Source organism: Panicum hallii, chromosome 2, assembly GCF_002211085.1.
Source record: "Panicum hallii strain FIL2 chromosome 2, PHallii_v3.1, whole genome shotgun sequence".
Taxonomy (NCBI): domain Eukaryota; kingdom Viridiplantae; phylum Streptophyta; class Magnoliopsida; order Poales; family Poaceae; genus Panicum; species Panicum hallii.
This window is the reverse complement of record NC_038043.1, coordinates 40,131,766-40,152,242: the sequence shown is the minus strand read 5'-3', so window position 1 is coordinate 40,152,242 and position 20,477 is coordinate 40,131,766. Positions and strand designations below refer to the sequence as shown.

The 20,477-nt window shown below is 46.8% G+C and overlaps 1 protein-coding gene across 1 annotated transcript; it reads left to right on the top strand.

Annotated features, from left to right (window-relative positions):
* The first annotated feature begins 8,258 nt into the window (after nt 1-8,258).
* LOC112883319 (retinol dehydrogenase 13-like) lies at nt 8,259-11,985 on the top strand. Its single transcript, XM_025948600.1, has 9 exons — nt 8,259-9,042; nt 9,134-9,200; nt 9,634-9,662; nt 9,744-9,952; nt 10,087-10,205; nt 10,610-10,714; nt 10,794-10,860; nt 11,407-11,560; nt 11,668-11,985. Exons 1-9 carry the CDS (start codon nt 8,860-8,862, stop codon nt 11,821-11,823), a joined length of 1,089 nt encoding a protein of 362 aa, XP_025804385.1. The 5' UTR covers nt 8,259-8,859; the 3' UTR covers nt 11,824-11,985.
* The last annotated feature ends 8,492 nt before the right edge of the window (nt 11,986-20,477 follow it).

Below are 20,477 nucleotides of genomic sequence, written 5' to 3'. Positions count from 1 at the left end.
GAATATGAATAGTGGTCAATCTCGTAACAGGTGAGTAAGTATCAAAAAAATCTTCATCTTCTTTCTAGGTGTAACCCTTAGCCACAAGTCGAGCCTTGTACTTGTCAATAGTACCACCAGGCTTAAGTTTCTTCTTGAACACCCACTTAACACCCACTTGCAACCCACAGGTTTGCAACCATATGGTCTTTCGACCAGCTCCCAAGTTCCATTGGAGAGAATGGAGTCCATCTCGCTACGGACAGTTTCTTTCCAATCATCCACATCAGGAGATGAGAATGCCTCAGTGATTATTTTGGGAGAATCATCTATGAGATAAATAGTAAAATTATCACCAAAAGACTTTGCAGTCCTTTGCCTCTTGCTCCTCCTAGGAGCATCACTGTGAACCTCCTCATGATTTGATTCAAGTGTGTATTCATCATGCTCAGAAAATTCAACAGATTTCGGAGTTGTATTCATTGTTTCATTCAGAGGTAATGAAGATATAACATGCGAGTCTTTCATAGAAAAAATATTCTCAAAGAAAGTAGCATCACAAGACTCAAGCAGTGAATTTACATGCATATCAGACACCTCAAATTTAACTACTAGAAATCTATAAGCAATGCTATGATGTGCATAACCCAAAAAGATACAATCCACAGTTTTAGAGCCCAACTTGCGCTTCTTGTTGATTGGCACATTCACCTTTGGCCCAACAACCCCATGTGCACAAGTAAGAGAGTGAAGGTCTTCTCCCAATCTACTCCTTGTAGGGAGTCTTTTCCTTATTCTTCATGGGAACTCTATTCAGGACATGACATGCAGTCAATATTGCCTCCCCCACCATGCCTTAGATAATCCAGCCGTGTATAACATGATGTTAACCAAGTCAGACAACGTGCAATTCTTCCTTTCGGCAACCCCGTTTGATTGCGGTGAATAGGGAGGCGTCCTCTTATGAATAATGCCATGTTCCGCACAGAATAAGTCAAAGTTGTTAGAGAAATATTCACCTCCTCGATCGGACCTAAGTCGTTTGATCTTTTTCTCAAGTTGGGTTTCTACTTCAGCCTTATAGATTTTAAAGCAGTTAAGAGTCTCATCTTTCATTATCAGCAAGTACACGTAGCAAAATCTAGTTGCATCGTCAATCAAGGTTATAAAATATCTTTTTCCATCTTCTGTTAACACGCCATTCATCTCACAGATATCTGAATGGACGAGTTCTAGAGGTGCCAAATATCTCTCCTTTGCCACCTTGTGAGGTTTTTGAGGTTGCTTAGATTGCACACAACTATGATACTTATAACCTTTGACAATGAAAAAACTTCGGAATTAAACTCATGGTGGAAATTCGAAACATAGAGCCAAAATTCAGATAATATAAACGCGAGTGCCAAACGGATGCATCGCTCTCATGTATACCATGAGAAATTAAGTTCACGGACTTATTACAATAATCTGAAACTGAAAAATGGAACAATCCTCCGCACTCATAGTCTTTACCGATAAATTGTCCACACTTAGACACGACAAATTTATTGGACTCAATCACTACTTTAAAACCATCCCTACACAAAAGGGAGCCACTAACTAGATTCTTGCCGATAGTAGGGACATGCTGCACCTTCTTCAGCTGCACGATCTTTTCCGAAGTTAGCTTCAGATCGAATGTGCCAACACCATGAACAGTAGCATGCGACCCATTGCCCATCATCACGGTAGAATCCCGAGCGGTTTGGTAAGAAGAAAATAAGGTAGCATCAGAACGCACATGAACATTTGCACCAGTATCAAGCCACCAACTAGTAGATTGAAATACTGAAAAAACCGAAGGTAAAGAATTATGCCCCACTGGTTTCCGCTCCAGCCACGGTGACTGTGTTCGCAGTCTTCTGCTCAGGTGGAGGCTTCCTTCCTTTGCGATGTGGGCACTTCTTTACCCAATGATCGGTAGATCCACACACAAAATAGCTCTGACCTTCTTTAAACTTCTTCTTCTCGAAAGTAGTGGTAGGCTGCGGCTTGGTCTAATTTCTCTTACCCTTGCCTTTACCGTGAGACTTCTGCACCATGTTGGCACTAGTCTGGCCCTCAGCAACCTTAGATCACCCATCCTTGGCTCGAGCTTTCTCCTCAACATTAAGGGATGCTATCAGATCAGACACTGATATTTCCATCCTCTTGTGTTTGAGAGTAGTGGCGAAATCCCTCCATGAAGGAGGCAACTTGGCAATGATGCCACCAGCCACAAACTTGTTGGGTAGGTTGATCTTGAGGTGCTCAAGCTCCTTGGCCATGCACTGTATCTCATGAGTCTGCTCGACTATAGATTTTCCATCGGTCATCTTGTAGTCATGGTACTGCTCCATGATGTACAGCTCAGCATCATCATCTGTGCTGCCATAGTCGGCCTCCAGGGCATCCCACAACTTTTTAGCGTCTGTGTGATGGAGGTACACATCTTGTAGATGATCTAAAAATATACCGATCACAGCGCCCATAAAAAGTGTGTTGGCCTCGGTAAAGGCCTTCTCCTACTCAGGGGTAAGAGTTCTCTTAGGTTTGCCCTTTTACACCCACAGCACGTTCATGGTAGAGAGCCATAGAATCACTCTTGTTTGCCATCTCTTAAAGTGCTCGCCAAAGAACTTCTCGGGCCTCAGAGCATCAACGAATCCAGCCATGAAACTGAATTTCCTATCATAAGATTTTTGGATTGACGAAAATAGTAAGAGTTTCAGTTTTAAATTAATCTGAAGATAAATCATGACCATGATAAAAATTGCGTACAGAAAACGAACATATCTAGACATGCTCATCAAGTGATTTAAGATATAACATTGCAGTAGCAAGATCAACCCTAACCAGATCATACTGGATATGAAAGACATAGTTAGAGATAGAAAACCGTACGTTTCTTGCCTGACCGGAATAACCGGGTAAAGAAGACGACGGCGACGATCAGCACCTCCGCGCGCTTGACGACATCGAGTCGCGCCCCACTGACGAGGAGCAAGATGAGCCGTGGCGACAAGGACGTAGAGGACGGCGATGTGGAAGCGTTCGAGCAGTCGTGCAGAGCGCTTCCCAAAAATCTTATTCGGTCTCTTCCGGTGCAGGATTGCTGAGGACGAGGTTCCAGAGACCTGCTCTCCCGATCGTCGGTGCACGCCGACGAACGGGACGAAGCATCATGCGCGGCGGCGCAGCAGGCAGGTTGAAGCGTGTTGTGCGTCTTCTATGTATTATTTTTTTGGCACCCGCGCGTATATATAAGAAGGAACCGCTAAGGTTTTTGTGTCCCAAAAGCCAAGTCGGTTACGAGTTTCCAAAATTGCAAAAGGAAGCCGCGTGCCTGCAAGGATTGGACCGGATTTTGGCGGACCATTCACGCGCACGTCGCGCCTTCGCGAAGCCCGAGCTCGGCCTAGCCCGGCGAGGCGAGCGTGCGCGTATGTTTTTCTTTCTTTCTCTCACCCACACTTGTAAGAGCATAGAGAGCATCCAACTATTTAAGTTGGATTGTCTCCACCTCCACTAGCAAGGTCGGACTAATTTATTACCATACATCTTTGCACTAATGGACCTTTAAGATTTTATTGGGATTATTTGGATTTACATGGGCTGGGTCCAAATATTCCAACAGCTACTTTCAAGTGAAGCTCAAAAATCTGGCAGCGAGGCACGTTCTTACATTGGTATCTAATTACTATCATATTTCTATTGTAGCATAAGCAACAAAACGCAGTATTTCTTTTTGGTTAATTGGATTCATGCCATTACAATTATCGCACTTCGAAGATATACTATTACTATTCACGATACTATAAATATATCATTATAATTTTACAATTCGTGGAGATATGACAGTACATACCTTTTGGTGAGGTGTGTTTATAAAAAAATTTAGATCAAAATACTCTCATCTTCTTCCTCAAAACCCATCTAATTTCTCTCCCCTGCTACATCATCGCGACATGTCTGTCGCCCGTCCACCAGCCTGATCATGCGCGTACCCCGGTCCGACCTGGCCCCGCGTGTCCGCGTGCACCCACGATCAAGCTTGGCCGCCCGTCTGCGCCGCGACGGCGCCTCGGTCCGGCCCCACGTGCGGCGCCTGTTCTCCTCCCGGCCTGCTGCGCCCGCACGGCGCTCCAGCCCGGCCTCGTGCATCGCCACGGTACGGCTCGTCCGCCCGTCTTGCAGCGCGAGCGGCGCTCCAGCCCGGCCCCGCGCATTCACTGTTAGATATCTAGGCAATTTTTGGTATATTTTAATTCCAAATATTAATATCAATTTCATGATATAGATGAGTGATAGTGTGTGTACATAATATGTGCATGTGTTCATGTTATTCTCACTAATAAGCATGAACAAAGAATTAAACCAGAGTAGGTTTAGTAAGTACCCCAAGGCGGGACCAGTGCCGGAGGCACTGGTTGCGCCGTTACCAGCTGGAATAGACATGCTATTCGACTGGCCTTGCTCGAAGTAGCCGAACTATGTCGATGCAGGAAGATGTTCGCAGTGCAGCCCCACGAACGGTCACGCCGGGAAGTAGTCGAAGTAGTCGTCCCACGAACGGTCACGCCGGGAAGTAGTCGAAGTAGTCGTCCCACGAACGGTCACGCCGGGAAGTAGACGAAGTAGTCGTCCCATGAACGGTCACGCCGGGAAGTAGACGAAGTAGTCGTTCAGGGAGCGAGCAATCGCGTCAAGACGCTCCCCAAAAACCTAATTGCCCGCGTCCCGTGCAGGACCTTCAGCGAGCAGAAGTTCCGGAGGCCCTGCTCTCGCTAGACCTGTGCGCGCAGTGCTAGCGGTGGGGAAAGCAGAAAGCAGCTGAGGGAGAAGGGAGAGGTCTCCTGAAGAGGAGTACCTGGATGAGTGCTTGAGATGAGTGAGGATGGGAGGAGAGGGTGCTGGGCAGTTAATGTGCCTCAGGTTCAACGAACCTGGACGTCGTAAAGAGCCTTCAATGTCCGGTCATTAGTATCGACATTAACCCTCTGTTTTAATGCTCTTTACTGCAAAAACGTTCTCATCTCAGCACGTCGCACCGCACCGCACCGCACGTCACGTCCGGCCTCGCCTCGCCTCGGCCACGGCTCGGCGAGGCGAGCGAGCGCGCGCGCGCGTGTGGTTCATCGTCCTCCTCTTACCGGCTTCTCAAGCGGTGTACACGAAGTCCACCTTTTAAGTCGGTTGAGATCCTCCTCAATTCCCGGTACGGAATTAAGCATTGATTCCCTAGCATTAATAGTGGGCTTTAAATTCTTTTAATGCAATTGAATGAATGGGCCAAGCCCATTACTCCAACATTCGCACACCGCGGTCCTGCTCGACCTTGGCTGGCCGCGCGTGCGGTGCTCCGGCCCGGCGTGATGGTAACGAGCGGCGGTCTGGGGAGTGGAGGGAGATGGTGGCGACGGAGAGGAGCGCAGTGAAGGGGATCTACATCAGCGGGCTGAAGCGGCGAGCATGGTAGAGGAGGAGCCGGACGCTACGAAAGAGAGGAGCGGGGATGAGAGGAAAAAGAAGATGGAGGACATTTTGGTAAATAGTTGTATAATTGCAATGACACATTTACAGCATCGCAAATAGTAATAATATTTTTAGGAAGTACGATAATTGTAATGGTATAAATTTAATTAATATTTTTTTGACTTCTCGTGGATAGCTTCGTTGCCCAACTTTTACACATGTTGAACACAATGAGTGATGCTCATTTTCTCGGCGTAGATTCTTTTTTTTTTGCATCACTACCATATTGTGGAGCGTCTAAGGCTTGTACAAACTTTTAGGAAAGGACTGATGATATTTGCGTAGTACAGATGTCTTTTATGTCGTATACACACATCTACACCTGCAACCGATGAGGTGGAGGCGGCTGAGCAGCAACAACAACGGCCAGGACGGCGGAAGCTAACCGCTGCACCGGCGGTTCTTGATGACATCGAGAAAGCCGGGAAGGAGAACAGCGCCGACGAGGGAGAGCATGAAGGCAGACATACCTTCTCTTCACTCCGCAGTCTACTGATGAAAAACAAAAGATTTGACTTTGCTAAATAAGCTCCATTTTAATTTGTAGAATCAATAAGAATCTGGTTTAGTCTACAATCTGTAGCTAGTTCGATTTAAATAAAAAAATATAAAGCACTAACTTTTTGTAAAATATAACCTATATGTTGGTGTCCTATTTTGAAGTCCGTTGAATCTTATATTAGTTCATTTCAGTGTTGCAGGAATAAATTAGATTCAACCGTGTCATTCCGCAGTCTACATGTTTAGTGTTGCACTACAATACCATATAATGAGAGATATTCAATTATTAAAACCAGATAAATTTTATCCTATTGAGTGATTTCAAAGTGGTTTTCATTTTATAAAAATTAAAAATATTCAGGTTTAAACTAAAAAAATTTATAAGTAATTTATCTTAAATACGATAAATATGAAATGAGTACCAATATTTTTCTAAAAATATAGAATATCTGTTGGTACTTTACTTGCTAGTTATTTGGATCCATTTGTTCCTATTCCTAGTGTTTGTTTCTTGTATTTATACCAACTATTTTTAGAAAAAATAACATTAAAATAGAGCACCAACGATAGGTTACATTTTTAGAAAAATATTGGTACCAATTCTGTATTTTTCTAATTTAAAATAAATTAGTTTTAATTTTTTAAGATCAAAATAGAATTTTTTAACTGCAAAATCATATTTAAAATCTCTTGAGGGGTCAAATTTATACAGTTTTAACAGTTGGACGGTTGTTCTTCTTCAATTTTGTAGTTGAAGAAAGGTCAATTTTATAGTTGTGGAGCCACCGTCTCTCCTGCTATCCCTCTAAGAGCATCACCAAGAGTGCCCAAAAAATAGAGTCCAAAAAGATAGATTTTGGGACTTTGCCAAAAAATATTATGAGTGAAAAATAACACCTTCTCCAACAGTTCCCAAAAAATACTTGCCCAAAAATATTTAAATGATAACACATCATCAAAAGGTGGGCCCAGTCTTGATTATTCTCACGGGAAGATTAATGAACGCTGCTTCCTCTCGCCGATATTTCCTCTCGCTTCATCGTCTTCTGTTTTTTTACTAGATCCGCCTGTATCCCTTGACCAATCATGTTGTGCCCTCTAGACTGTGCCACCTAGATATTGATCTCGTTGATACTGTAGGATCTAGTAGATTAATTGGCCAGGTCAGAACTGCTGCTAGCTACGCACATCATCAAAGCAGCCAAGGGCGCAAGTGTGTGACCAAGGAAATCTCGCCAGATGAGTCGCCGTCCATTGCTGTTTCAAAGTTTATTGGATGAATCATCATCGAACATGATGACGAACTTATTCTTTCTGCTGCTGAAATTGTGCAAAATCATTCTCAGTCTGCACCAAAATATGGTGGTTCTGTCCCCGGACATGCAGTTTTTTATCGGAACAGACAAGGGAGCACTTATCAAGATTACTTGGTGGAAGATCCTACGTATGGACCAACTCTATTTCAACGGAGGTTCGTATGTATTCGATTGATTCATTTTAATTTGTGATGTATATAATAATATGGAACAGTCAGTTGTTAGGCTACGTTGAAATACAGGCTTCAATGTATCTGATATGAGTCTTCTGATTTCATGGATGTTGGTGCATCAGGTAGAAGAGGTCAGCCAACCGGTGCTTGCAACAGCTACCGCTAGCAAGATTGTCATTGCTACGATAACTGAATGAATGAGGTTAATTTTTATGGGTAAATTAGAGAAATTACTTATGATAGAGCCTATATGTACTAATATACTACTGAACTAACTAAGCTCGTATGTAACCTCAAGAACTAGCTATGGGGATGTAAATGCAGGCAAAATTTAAATAAATGGTAGTATCGGCTTGTTTTACCAGGAGACTATCCAGGGAGGGGATCCAACAACCAGCGACAGTCAATTGGTAGGAGCAACTTCGATTCAAGCGAGAGCGTTGGGGAGGGGATGCAGCACGAAGCGGAGCTGACGCTGATGACGAAGGGGATCTGGCCGGTGGATGGACGGAACTTGCATCGTTGATGGTGGTCAATTGACAGGAGCAAATTCGATTTAAGGGAGAGAGCTGGGGAGGGACGTAGAGCCGAACCGGAGTTGCCGCCGCCGACGAAGGGATCCCACGAGCTGGTTGGAGGGAAGGAGGGTCACGGTAACACTGGAAGGATGGGAGGCGGTGTTGGTTGCCCAACACGCGCTGGAAGGAGATACGAGGCACGACGGGGGCTCCCTTTCTTGGCGCTCGCTCAGAAAATTGGCGTGACCTGGAGGGGAAACACATGGGGAGGCGCGTAGGAAGCGAAGAATTGGCGGGCATCGGCGGCAAATTTCAGAATTAGGAGTAGCTAGCTCCGGCGGATATCTGGCGGGATTGGACTGGTTTCGAGCAAGCGAAAAAGTTAGATATATAATTGGACCACTGTCGCAGCGCTGCTGATTTTCAGCTTCATACCCAAAATCAGTTATTAGGACTATTTTTTAACACTCTTGGAGATGCTCTAAGCATGCATCGTCCAAATGCCCAATCCCAACACCAAACGCTCGCAGGAGGTGGTCAATAGAGGTCAGAGGGGCTTGCCGGAGAAGGCGGTTACGCTTGCTTTCTCCTTTTCCTCCTTTTCTTTTGCAAATATTCTACCTACTGCAGTGAAGATTGATGGCTAGAAATTCATCACTGCATAACAAATTAACAATTCGGTTATAGTTGACTGCTAGAAGATCCAGTCATAGTTGCTATGCTACGATCGTCAATCCCGATCAAGGCAACCCCGAAAACATTCTACCAGCTCGTCAGAACCGCTGGTGGATCGAGTCCACGGTAAACCGACCGGCCGCCATGGACCGCGAAGCGCTCCGCATGGTCTGCTCGCCGCAGTTCTGGCGCATGGCCGTCCTCTGGGCCATCTCCCTCCTCCACTCCTACTTCCTCGTCTTCCTCCGCGGCCGGGCCGCGGCCACCCCTGGCCGCCGGCGACCGCGGCCCGGCGCTGGCCGCCGCCCCATCTGCGTGGTCACTGGGGTAATACACCCGCCCTTGCGTATGCGTGTGCCCCCCCTCTCTCCCTCTGTCTTCGTCCGCATGACGACGTCTTCCGTTGTGGCGATTTCAGGCGACGTCGGGGCTGGGCAGGGCGGCGGCGGCGGCGCTGGCGCGGGAGGGCTACCACGTCGTGCTCGGTGAGTGAGTTGCGTGGAGTGAGCACTCCGTCGAACAGGTGTGCTGCACCTGTGTATTGCCAAGGACATCGAATCTTACCAAGAAAAAGAACTAGTTTCCTTACTGCCTTTCTTTCTGTATTGATTTCTAAATTTGTAAAACCTTCTGCACTGATTCTTCAGCAAGGACTTACGAGCAGAGATTCTCCTCCTTTTCTTGGTGGCCATGGCCCTCAATGAATCTGTGATGCCTAATGTCTTTGATATCATTGTCCATCTGTTCATTGCAGTTTAGCAGCTCCTCTGTTTTAGATTGTGTTCCATGTGTATTCATTTGTATCCTTGCTACAGCCTACAGTCACTGTATTAGAATTTTGCCTAGATTTTTGTTCTTGCCGGATTTGTTCATCCATCTTGGTGTACTGAATCAGTATGCAATTCTGTTCTTTCTCAGCTGGGCGTTCCACGCAGTTGTTATATGAGGTATTATATATATGGTGTTTGTGCTAGACGTATACTATGCTATTCTTTGCTGCTGTAATCTTGCTGTTCTCTGTGAAACAGACTGTTCAACAAATTCGGAAGCAACAACCAGATGTCCGTCTTGAAGCATTTCAACTCGACTTGGCATCATACAAGTCAATAAAGAAGTTTGGAACTTCTCTGAAGCAGTGGATTCAGGAGACAAGTTCAGAGCCTGCTATCCAGCTTTTGATTAATAATGCTGGCATATTAGCAAAGTCACATCGAGTGACCGAGGACGGGCTTGATGAGTAGGTCCTTCCCTTGGTTTTTCTTGCATAAAGATTATTGTTGTGCTACAAATATATGTTCTTTTCTTTGTTTCAGCATTACATTTTTGTTCTTCGTTAGTGGTTAACTAAACCTTACTACATGCAAATTTCAGGATGATTCAGACCAACTACATTGGTCCCTTCGTCCTGACCAGCATTCTTTTACCATTGCTGAAGAACAGCTCGATACCTTCTCGAGTGGTTAATCTAACATCTTTCACACACAGATGTGGTAAGTGTTAAGTTTCATTATTTCTAACAAACTTTGAACTATTTCTAAACCTATGTTCAACGGAAGCACGGTATTAACTAAAGATATCCTGTTATACAAGTGTCCATGTTATGTTCCATTTTATCCATTTTCCCTTCTTGTTTTGCTAGTGTTTCCTGTATATGGTTGTGTCGTGGTTCAAATCTTGCTAGCCGGCTCTGCTGTTTTGAAATTTATATGTATTGTGCCATTTGGTCACCATGGCATCCCCGCTAGCAGTAACTCATACATGGTGCTCAATGGAAATGGAAAGCTTAGTTTGCATGTCGGATAGATCATATACTACCATTGTACTTGTTTCTCTTTCTCTCACTCCAAGAACAAGATACACTGTTTGATAAAATGTGCAATTTTTTCCTATGCAGTATCAGGTATTGATGTGTCTGAGGATGCATTGAGAGGGATGAAATTCAGTCCGTGCTCAGTAGGAAAAAGCTACCCCTTAGCTTCTACTTATGAGTATACCAAACGTGAGTCTGTTGGCTCAATTTTCTAGTATGCTTCATGTAATTCTATCCTAACTTTTGTAAATTCATTGAATTATTGCAGTTTGTATACTGATGTTCTCATATGAACTTCATCGACAGCTTCACATGTCATCTGCCGTCTCTGTCATGTATGCACCATCGATCATCTGTCGTGATTTTATTTGATTATCTGAAAAACTGGATTAGTCCGTTTGTCCTGGCAAACATTCTTTTTACCATTACTAAAGGGGTATGGGCCCGTTTTATTTGTTTGAAATTTTTTAGGTTAATAGTTTGTTGTCCCTTAGGGCCTCAGCACTTTTTATATCTAGTGCTAAGGACTGCCCTCGGTGTCAAGATAGAGTCTCACTACTCTTTAGGCTACACCCATTAGACTCTAAATGGACCATACTCTAATTATACCATGTTCACTGGGATGTTTGTTCTTTAACCACAGAGGAAGATCTTACTGTGTCATCTCTTCAGATGTCAAACAATTGGAGTATATTATTCAATTGGAGAATATAGTTATTTTCATCTTTGTTGTAAAAAGATAGATAGGAAAGCTCATTCCAATGTTTCAGTACTCCCTATCTCCTACTTAACATAAAGTTTAGCGATCTTCTCGTTCATCCATGAGTACCAGCTTGTTGTCTAACATGCTTCATATGACTTGCTATATTTCTTGATTCTAGTGCCGCTGATCCTGGTGTTGTGGAAACAAAGATCATGCGAGAGCTTCCCAAGTGTCTTTCATGGTTTGCATTCTCGGTTCTGCGCTTCCTGAATCTCCTGCAGGAACCTGATACCGGGGTTGGTTCCATCCTTGATGCTGCTTTGGCGCCGCCTGTAAGCTTGCCCTTCTATCCCGCAGAGCTTTCATCGTTTCACAACAAATGATGCACTAGCATTCGGTACTAACTTTGAATTCTATAATTCCACGATGTTACTTTCAGGAAGAATCTGGGAAGTATTTCTTTGGAGGGAAAGGGAGAATGATCAGATCCTCCCGGCTGTCGTACGACATGGAAATAGCCAAGAAGCTGTGGGCAGAATCGTGGGCGGTGTTCAAGGATCTTCAGCTTAGAGAAGGTGATTTTGGGAACGGTTAAAAGTCATATAGAAAATCAGATAATTCTGGCATGCTATTATTTTTCTTTTGTATGGTCCGATTTTGGCCCTTGTAGTGTAATGAAATTTTGCAAAATCCTTATATGGCGCCTGTGTGCTGCTCCGGATTGCAGCGACCGTGGCATCTGCTGCTCCACACATTATCTCTCTCCCAAGCCCGTTCCTCCTTCACCGGCAAATGGGGGTTATTAGAGGTTAGGGTTCGGGGTTGGATTAGGATTGGGGGATTTGGGGATCCAATGCCGGTAGGTTTAGAGAGGATAGCTAGGGGTGGCGGCTGGGCCAACAGTGGTGGCGGGTTGTGATTGTGGATGGCGAGGCCGGACGGCGGAGAACATCCGATAGGCTGTGCTAGCGGCGGGCGGCGGGGCAAGAAAGTGAATTGGTTAGGAAGGGTGGGGCTGAAGAGGTAGTGATGCTAAGCAGGTGGAGCGGCACCGACGGCGATGAGTTTGTCACTTGCTGCGGGTAGTGGTGGAGGCTGGCTACGACGGGGTGGCTTGGTACACCTTGCTCTTGCTGTGCTGCTGTTGGTGGTGCTTTGTGTTTGCTGTTGGAAGGAAGTAAAAAGGAAGAAGAAAGAGGAGAGTATAATGGTTAATGCTAGCGTTAAGCCAACATAGGAGATTATGTCTAAGAAAGAAAGAAGTTGTGATGGTGGCGAGGTAGTGCGGAGGATGGCGGGTGGGCAAGGATGGTGGTGAGGGAAGTCGGTGGGAGTTGGAGAAGACGGGAGCGTGAGTGGTGGTGCCGAAGGGTGAAGGAGGCACCGAAGCCGACAGGTGACAGTGGAGGCGGGGAGCTCAGCTAGCATTGGAGATGGGGCTGCAATTAGTGTTGACGGTGGAGGCGGGGCAGCGACATCAGCCCATGTACGGCCTACGTTGGAGTCTTTCTGTGTTGCTCCTATTCCCAATTGCACCTGCAACTAGGAATAGCTCCGGTGACTGTGGCCTAGTGGGGGTGAGGCTGACCGAGCTGGACTAAGAGAGTCACCAACGAATGGATAAAGTGGGTGGGTGCTAGCTGTTCAAACTTGGGTTTAGATAGTTGGGTTTTTTGTGGGCCTTTCTATCCAATGGTAGACCCATTAATTTCTTTTGTAGTATATGTACTCCTTTTGTCCAAAAAGACTGTTGTTTTAGAAACATATTACTCATCCTGAGAAACGAATTTTTTACCCTAATTACTTCTACCAATTATTATTGAAAACCATGTTGCCTATTTGGTTTCTAGATCCTCAATGAAAACATATGCATTGGAACCAGAAAAATAGCATTTACTAAGCATTTGATTGACTCTGTACATTTCCTATATAATTTTTTCTTTGTACTTGGCGTTGCTTTAATTAGATGGTTCTTACTATAGTCTAAAAGATATTCTTTATAGGATAAATTTTGAATACTAAAAGAATATTTATTTTGGGACTCCCTGCTAAGCATGGTTTGGGCTCTAGGTGGGTCACCGTCTAGAGACTAGCGCTCTCAGACCCGGGTACACGGAACTGTACACGTGGCATACTTTTCCTAGGATAAGGGTTGGGACATGGCTCATGCCCTACATCTGTGTAACTACTCGTAGCCTAGTACAACTGCTCATACAATAGTGAAACTAGTCGGATAGAGTAGAAAACTACCAGAAAAGTACTCGTGTAGGACTCTAGGGCATGTATCCGACTAGAACTTCCATGTAAACCTATCCCCCCAGACTATATAAGGGCGGACAGGACCCCCTCTAAGGGAAACAGACAGATCACCCGGGGAACCGCCCAGGAGATCACCCAACGACCATGAAAGGCAATACAAACCACACAGGACATAGGATATTATGATCTCGGCAGCCCGAACCTATCTAAACCTTGTGTTCCTTTGCACCTTCAAGTTCCTGATCTCGGTGACACCCTACCTATAAACTCACCACCTCGGGGGTATCCCTCGATGGGCGTGGCGGTAAAACACCGACAGCTGGCGCTCCAGGTAGGAGTGTTCATCGAGCATCCACTGGAGAAATCGATGGCATCTCTCAGCTTCACCAGCAACATGCTCACGAGGGCACAACCTTCATCTTCGGCTCCTGGATCTGCGTCACAACGGTTTGGGGTGGCTTCAACAGCCACCTAATCGACTCCAGAAAGCTAGAGGCCTCTGCAGCAACTCAACGCAGCAACCTCGACTCCTTCATCGACGATCTCGACGAGTTGCTGCTCCCCGATCTGCCCAGGCATATCGAAATCACGTCCATTTTCGACGCGATTTCAAGTCATGCTGCACCAGGACTCGGATCGGATACAAACCGATTTGAGGAAGCTTCACGATCCAAGTCCCTCCCCGACTCCGAGGAGGACTTGGATCGCCTCTTCAAGATTCGAGACGAGGGAGCCACCGCGCGTCAGGGGGCCCCCGTTCTCGACTACGACTCTGACTCAAACAAAGAGTACCCGTTCAACTATAATTCCAGACCGAGGAGGACTCGAGGATGGGGGGAGCCACCGCTTGTTGAGAGGCCTCAGTTCTCGTTATCCACTCGCAACCCGATGATTACTCTGAGTCATTTTCGGGTAATCATCCGGGTTTAACTATAACATCAACGTTGCAAGGCTGTTTCTTGTACTGGAAGGGTCTAGAGCCCTCTGAGGTACTCGAATCCAACTCCCACCTTGCGGCACAATCCACCCTTCGGCGAATCGATCCTAGGGAGCTGGAAATTTTTGACTACTCCACTCATCATCGATGCGCTGCCGCGACAACCTCGACTACTCAACTCGCGCTGCAGTCTCGACTGCCTCGACAAATAGGCAGCGCCTACGACATCTTTGACAACTCGTCTCGACTAGAAACTAGTCGGGACCGAGCCGCAAACTACTCGGCGACTAGCTCCGCTTGGTCAACAACTAGTTGGAATCAACTCCGACTAGCTGGTTCCATCGACAAATCGCTCACGGATCAAGATCGGTTTGAGACGGGTCAACCCAAGACCCTCTCCGTATTAGAAGAGGATTTTGATCATCCTCCAACACTCGGAGAAGGGGAAGCCACCGCTTGTTGTGGGGCTATCGTTTCCGACAACTACTCGGATTCAGCTACTCATGTGACCCATGGTCTGGTAAGGGGATCAGTTTGGTTGGGCAGGTTTGGACATCGGAAGGGCATGAAACCCTCCAGGTCCCTCAAATCAAGTCCACCACGATTCATTGCCACACTCGGGGAACTCCCTTTTCAAGAAGGCAGACCCTTCCCTCCATCTGACGACGAAGACAAGGGCCAGGCAGTGTGGAGTGCCAAATGCTTTGCCCCCAATCGAGAAGTACTCATGATTCACGCCGACGAGGACTGTGAAGGCCTAGAGCGCGTCCAGCTATATGACTACGACGACTACCTCCTTGATCCACTCGACGAAGACGTGGACGTAACAATGGATAGAGAATTCTCATCCAACATCAAGGTGGACGACGCAGATGACATCCAGAAGGAATGCCGCAGGCTCATCAATGCGAAGCGCGCCCAATGCAGGCGCCGCGCCATCAAGACGAACCAGCAGGGGAGCGGTAACCTCCACGACTCCTCCATGGGTGACCTTCGTGCCATCATCAACGCTAGCCGAGAAGCCCGCAATGTCATCACTGCCAGGCGGCAGGAGCGCGAAGAAGTGGAAGCCTACAACCCTACCCGCTACCAACTCCCTCTCGACTACTTGAAGACCACTCGGAAGCGCAAGCCAGAAGCCGTGGAACAATCCACCCGCAGAAAAAAGACTCCCAATTCAAAGAAATGACTCGAGAAAGCCCTCCACGGGCAATGCCTGTGCCACCTGAAGAGCAACCATTCCACGTTTGAATGTCAAACCCTTCGGAGAGCCCTCGGAGCTCCGCCAAGTCTATGAAGAACGGCGACGGGACTACTCGACTAATGATTTACTCATAAATTCCGTACCCGATTCAAGGAGGTTTTCTAAGGGTCTTTTCGGTGTTTCGATTGTTTAAACCATTGTTTTGGGACCTTATCTCGAAACAAGAGGTTCCATACACCTAAAAGCACCCCTTTTTTACCACTTAGTCAGGGTCGCTGTCGGAGGAATTCTCCAGCCGGGTGGCGGAAAGCACCCGCCTAACCCTAGTTAAGGATGGGTTTGGAGGAGACTTAGGAGCGCTCGATCGGTGTGCGGATGAACACAGGAAGGACACGAGGATTTTAGAGTGGTTCGGGCCGCCGGAGCGTAATACCCTACGTCCACTATGGTATTGTATTGACTGTGAGAGCCTTGGGTAGAACTTAGTCTGGTCTTGTGCTTGTGTCTAACCTTGGATGTTGGAACCCCTTTCTAACGTGTACACCCTCCCTTTTATAGTTCAAGGGGGGAGCTTACACCGAGCTGGACCCCGACATGTGGGTCCGGCCAGCAGAAGCTTGTTCTAAGAGAGATATGGAGATCTTCATCTCCAGCTCCTCTCCGTAGTCCTCTCAATCGGGAAGTTGATGTGCGTATCCATAACTTGGATACGGCCCTATACAGCCTTGTCTTGCACGGTATCCGGCGTCAGCGTTGCATAACAGTGAAGCCGTGCTGTCACTGTTAGGACGAGACCTCCCGTCAGGCGGTGAAGCAGCGCTGATCCGGTGCGTGTGCACTGTTACAGCGCACGCCTTGGCTTTGCCTATTACAGACCATCATCACGCGTGCAGCGCCGTGACAGGACTGTACACAGTCCGCGCACTGTGCACGGTGATATGACGCGCCGCCTTCAGATCAGGCGGGCTTACCGTGGTGTCAGCTTACCTGCCCCGTGTGTCAGTGGCAGGCCGCACCTTTTGACTTGGGCGCGCCCGGCTCAGCTACCGCATTTAATGCTGGTAGGTGGGCTGGTGACTCGCGAAGGGCCTCCAGCCGCAGGTACGCGGCAGAGCCAGTCCCGCTCCCTCTGTCAAGCGGCACGTGGCGGCACCGGACCCCTCCCCGGGGGAAGGGGAGTCCGGGCCCTTCGAGTCCAGTTGAGGGAGCCTGGCCCGTGATGGTCCGGTTATCACACGTAGCGGCCCCGGACCCCCTGGGGGTCCGGGGCCGCGGGGGCAACCCGAAAGCCGTCCTGCCCTCCTTGGTGCACAGGGGTCCCGGGCTTCCCAGAGCTCGGGGAGGGTCCGGAGACCGTGGCCCCAGCTGTCAGGCCCGGGTCGCATGCCACGTCACCCAGAGGGAGAGGAGGGGGTTATGGATTACGAGACGCCAGGGGCCTGGACACCCTAGCCGGAGGTACCCCTGTCTGTATGTACCGACAGAGGCCCCCGGGCCCACCTTGGGTGAGGGATGAACCCGCAGGTGGGGCCAAATCCCAGCTTCGCGCCGGGTGGACAGCTCGTTCCCGCCGGGTAAGGGCATGGATGTCCTTTCGCCCAAAGTGGGATCCCCGAGGGGCCCGTCCCGCGCTCGCGGCGCACGCATCAGGCGGTTCAGATTCTTGTCTTATTCGAGCCCGTCCAGCGGCCTGGGCAGTTCGGATTCCGCCTTTCCCCCATACCCCCAGCGGTCACGCCTCTGACTGGTGGGCCCGGGCCCACCGGTCAAAGGGTATGAGAGGAGCGGGCCTGGTGCAGGCAACCGTTCGGCTTCTCCTCGGTCGTCGTGGGCGCGAGAAGGCAGCGGCCTTTTGCATAAAAGGTATGCGCCGAAGGGAGCGGCTACCTTTTCGCTCTCGCCAACAACAGACGCCGTAGCGCCCCTTCGTCTCCGCATCCCTTCTCGTGATTGGCATCCTTGCGCTCGGCTCCCTTCTCTTCCCTTCTCCTTTGCAATCCATACCCAACAAACACCATGGCTACACTTCCTTTCCCGCGTCGCTTCCAGAGCCAGGATCATTTGGACGCGGTGCTGTGGCAGAACCAACCTGAATTATACCGACTCAAGTGCGCGAGTCCTTAATGCAGGGCTACCTCGCACTTCAAACGGTATAAAACTATTGGTCTGTCGGGTAACGTCCCGATGAACCACCGAACGCAGGATCTAACAAGGTACCTCACACGAAGGTGAGTCCAGAGATACAATGCCCAAAATAATTTACACCACAGGCAGTTATATTACAAAAATATACAAAATAACATTTGTTCTTACAGAAGAGAGTTTATTACATCACAAGTTCGAGTTTCTGATTAAAGCAGCGGAATTTGAAAAGCGGAGTTATTATACATGGCGTCATTACAGATATTATGCTAGCCCTGGCATAATATCACTCGGCGGAGTCTGTGTTGGCCGGGGACGGATCCCATTCCACGGACCAACCATCAGGCAAAGGGTAAGGCCATGGTGTAATGAATGCGGGCTCCTCAGAAGGGTTACCTGAATTAAATCAACAAAGCAAGGCTGAGTATACTAATACTCAGCAAGACTTACCCGGAATTGGGTATATCTTAGCCCATAACTAGACTCATGCTGGCTTTTAGCTTTGGGTAGGGTTTTCAGCTGAAAAGCAACAAAGAGTAGATCCTTATTTTCAATTTTTAGCTTTCAGGTTCTAGTTGAATTAATCATTCTAGGTAAGCACCTATAGCTATCCAAACATGGTAGAATCTTTATTCAAACATCATCTTTGATAATCAAATAATTGCTCTTGTTACTCTATGTGATAAAGGGGATAAGCAGTCTCATACATCGTGAGAGGCGGACGATTCTGAATCGAGATTCAACCCTTGCAAGGTAAACCTAACACACACGCTTGGAACACCACAGGGTTGTTCCGAAGCAACCGTTTGCCTTTCATTCCGACTCGTGGATCAGATCCACCACAAGCGACTGCAGGTCATACGCACTACAAAAGTGCAGGACGTACGTCTGTAGCGCGACTACAAAACCCGTACTCCTGGTTGCCCAGCAACACATATGCCTACACGTCGAACAAAGTATCCAAAAGAAGCAAATACATGTGGTGGGAGGTATGTCCACTCCTCGGGCCGATCGGTTACTAGGCTTACCGCTTACCATATTTCACGGCATGTGGCTAGTACTTTCAAACGCTTAACCACCGCTACCACACACTGCGACCTTATCAAATTCCACAACACAGACGGGGTATCATCTTGACCATGATACCTCATAAAATTCCCGTCCGGCATCCTTATAGTGACAGCAGGAATGTAAACATTACAATTCCTAATTCGCGCGAGTGACAGGAAATCACTCGACTTCTACCGGTCCTATAAGCAGAGCAGCTAGTCGGACTCCAATTCTAGTGTTCAATACATTGGTTCCTAGAATAATGCAACTAAGGTTTCCAAACAACTCCTAAGAACTTAATGCATAAAGATATATACATAAATAGTATAGGTTGCAGTGTAATAAAGTAGGGGTTATGTCCGGGGCTTGCCTTCGCTGGTGGGGTTGGGGTTAGTCAAATTATTTTCTTCCGAACCTTGGTTCGGGGCTTCAGAGAAATCCGTAACAAGAATCCCGGGGTCTTCTGAATAAACTTCTTCTTGTTCCGGGATTAGTTGATAATCCCCGTCAGCGAGAGTGGTCGAGTCTACATGAGATGCAAAGTACGAGTTATAGAATGCCTTTACCTTTAGTTTACTTCCCGATAAAGTTGTAATCTGATATAAATAACCTTTTATTTTGATATATTTCCTAATTACTTTGTACTGGGCAGTCATTTATTGAGTACTAATAAATTTACGTAGATTCATTAAACAATGAATTTAGCTAGGTTAAGTGTTCCATTTAGTAGCATGGAGCAGCAGGTGGTGTGGTTTCCATTAATATTTATATTAAAAACTTTACATGTTAACCTTTTAATTTTAAGTTGCCATTACCTTATATATCTAATATATTATACCTAATTTAATTATCATTTAACTTCTTGGTTGAAAATTTAATAACATGCCATAATAGTACAAAACAGGACCTTAATCTATTTTCATGATTTTAGAACATTTAAAACTATATTTATTAATCATACTATGTAGACTACACATTATTTTTAACAAAATCTATACAAGAAGAAAATATTACTAGAGTACAAGATCAATTATTTTTCTTCAATTTCACATGTTAAAAGAAAATTATTGGCACTGGTTTTACTAATTTATCATTTTTCTATGAATTACTATGTAATTCTTAAGCCTACAAGCAATTAACTTTGATATTTAAATTAGGTCATCAAGCATTCAAAAACTGAAGTCGACCTTTAAAGCAAAGTTACAGATCTTTGTCTAAAGATTCTAACAAAATTTAGTTTACCATTTTATGATTTTTCCTTAAAGAGATATGGTATTTCTAAGTTAACAGCAAAAATTACATAAGGAGGTCCTTGGCTACTATTCCACTGAGTCTAGGGCTTTGCAAGAAACCCCCTGGGTTTCTTTTCCTTCTAACCCGAGGTCCCTGGGCATGAACCCGAGCAGAGCAGAGCAGTGACGGCCGTGTTCCGGCGACGGTGGTCGCCGGCGGCGAGGTCCAAGGGTAGGAATCGGGTCAGGGGCTTACTGCGGTCGTGCTGGGCTACGTGTCGTGGACGGGATTGGCCGGAACAGTAGGATTCGACTTGAACCCGAGATGACGGCGGAGAGGTCGACGGCGACGAGGGTGCTCCGGCGATGAACGTCGGCAAACAACCTGCGCACGAGAACCAGTGAGTCATGGGGAACGTGCACGT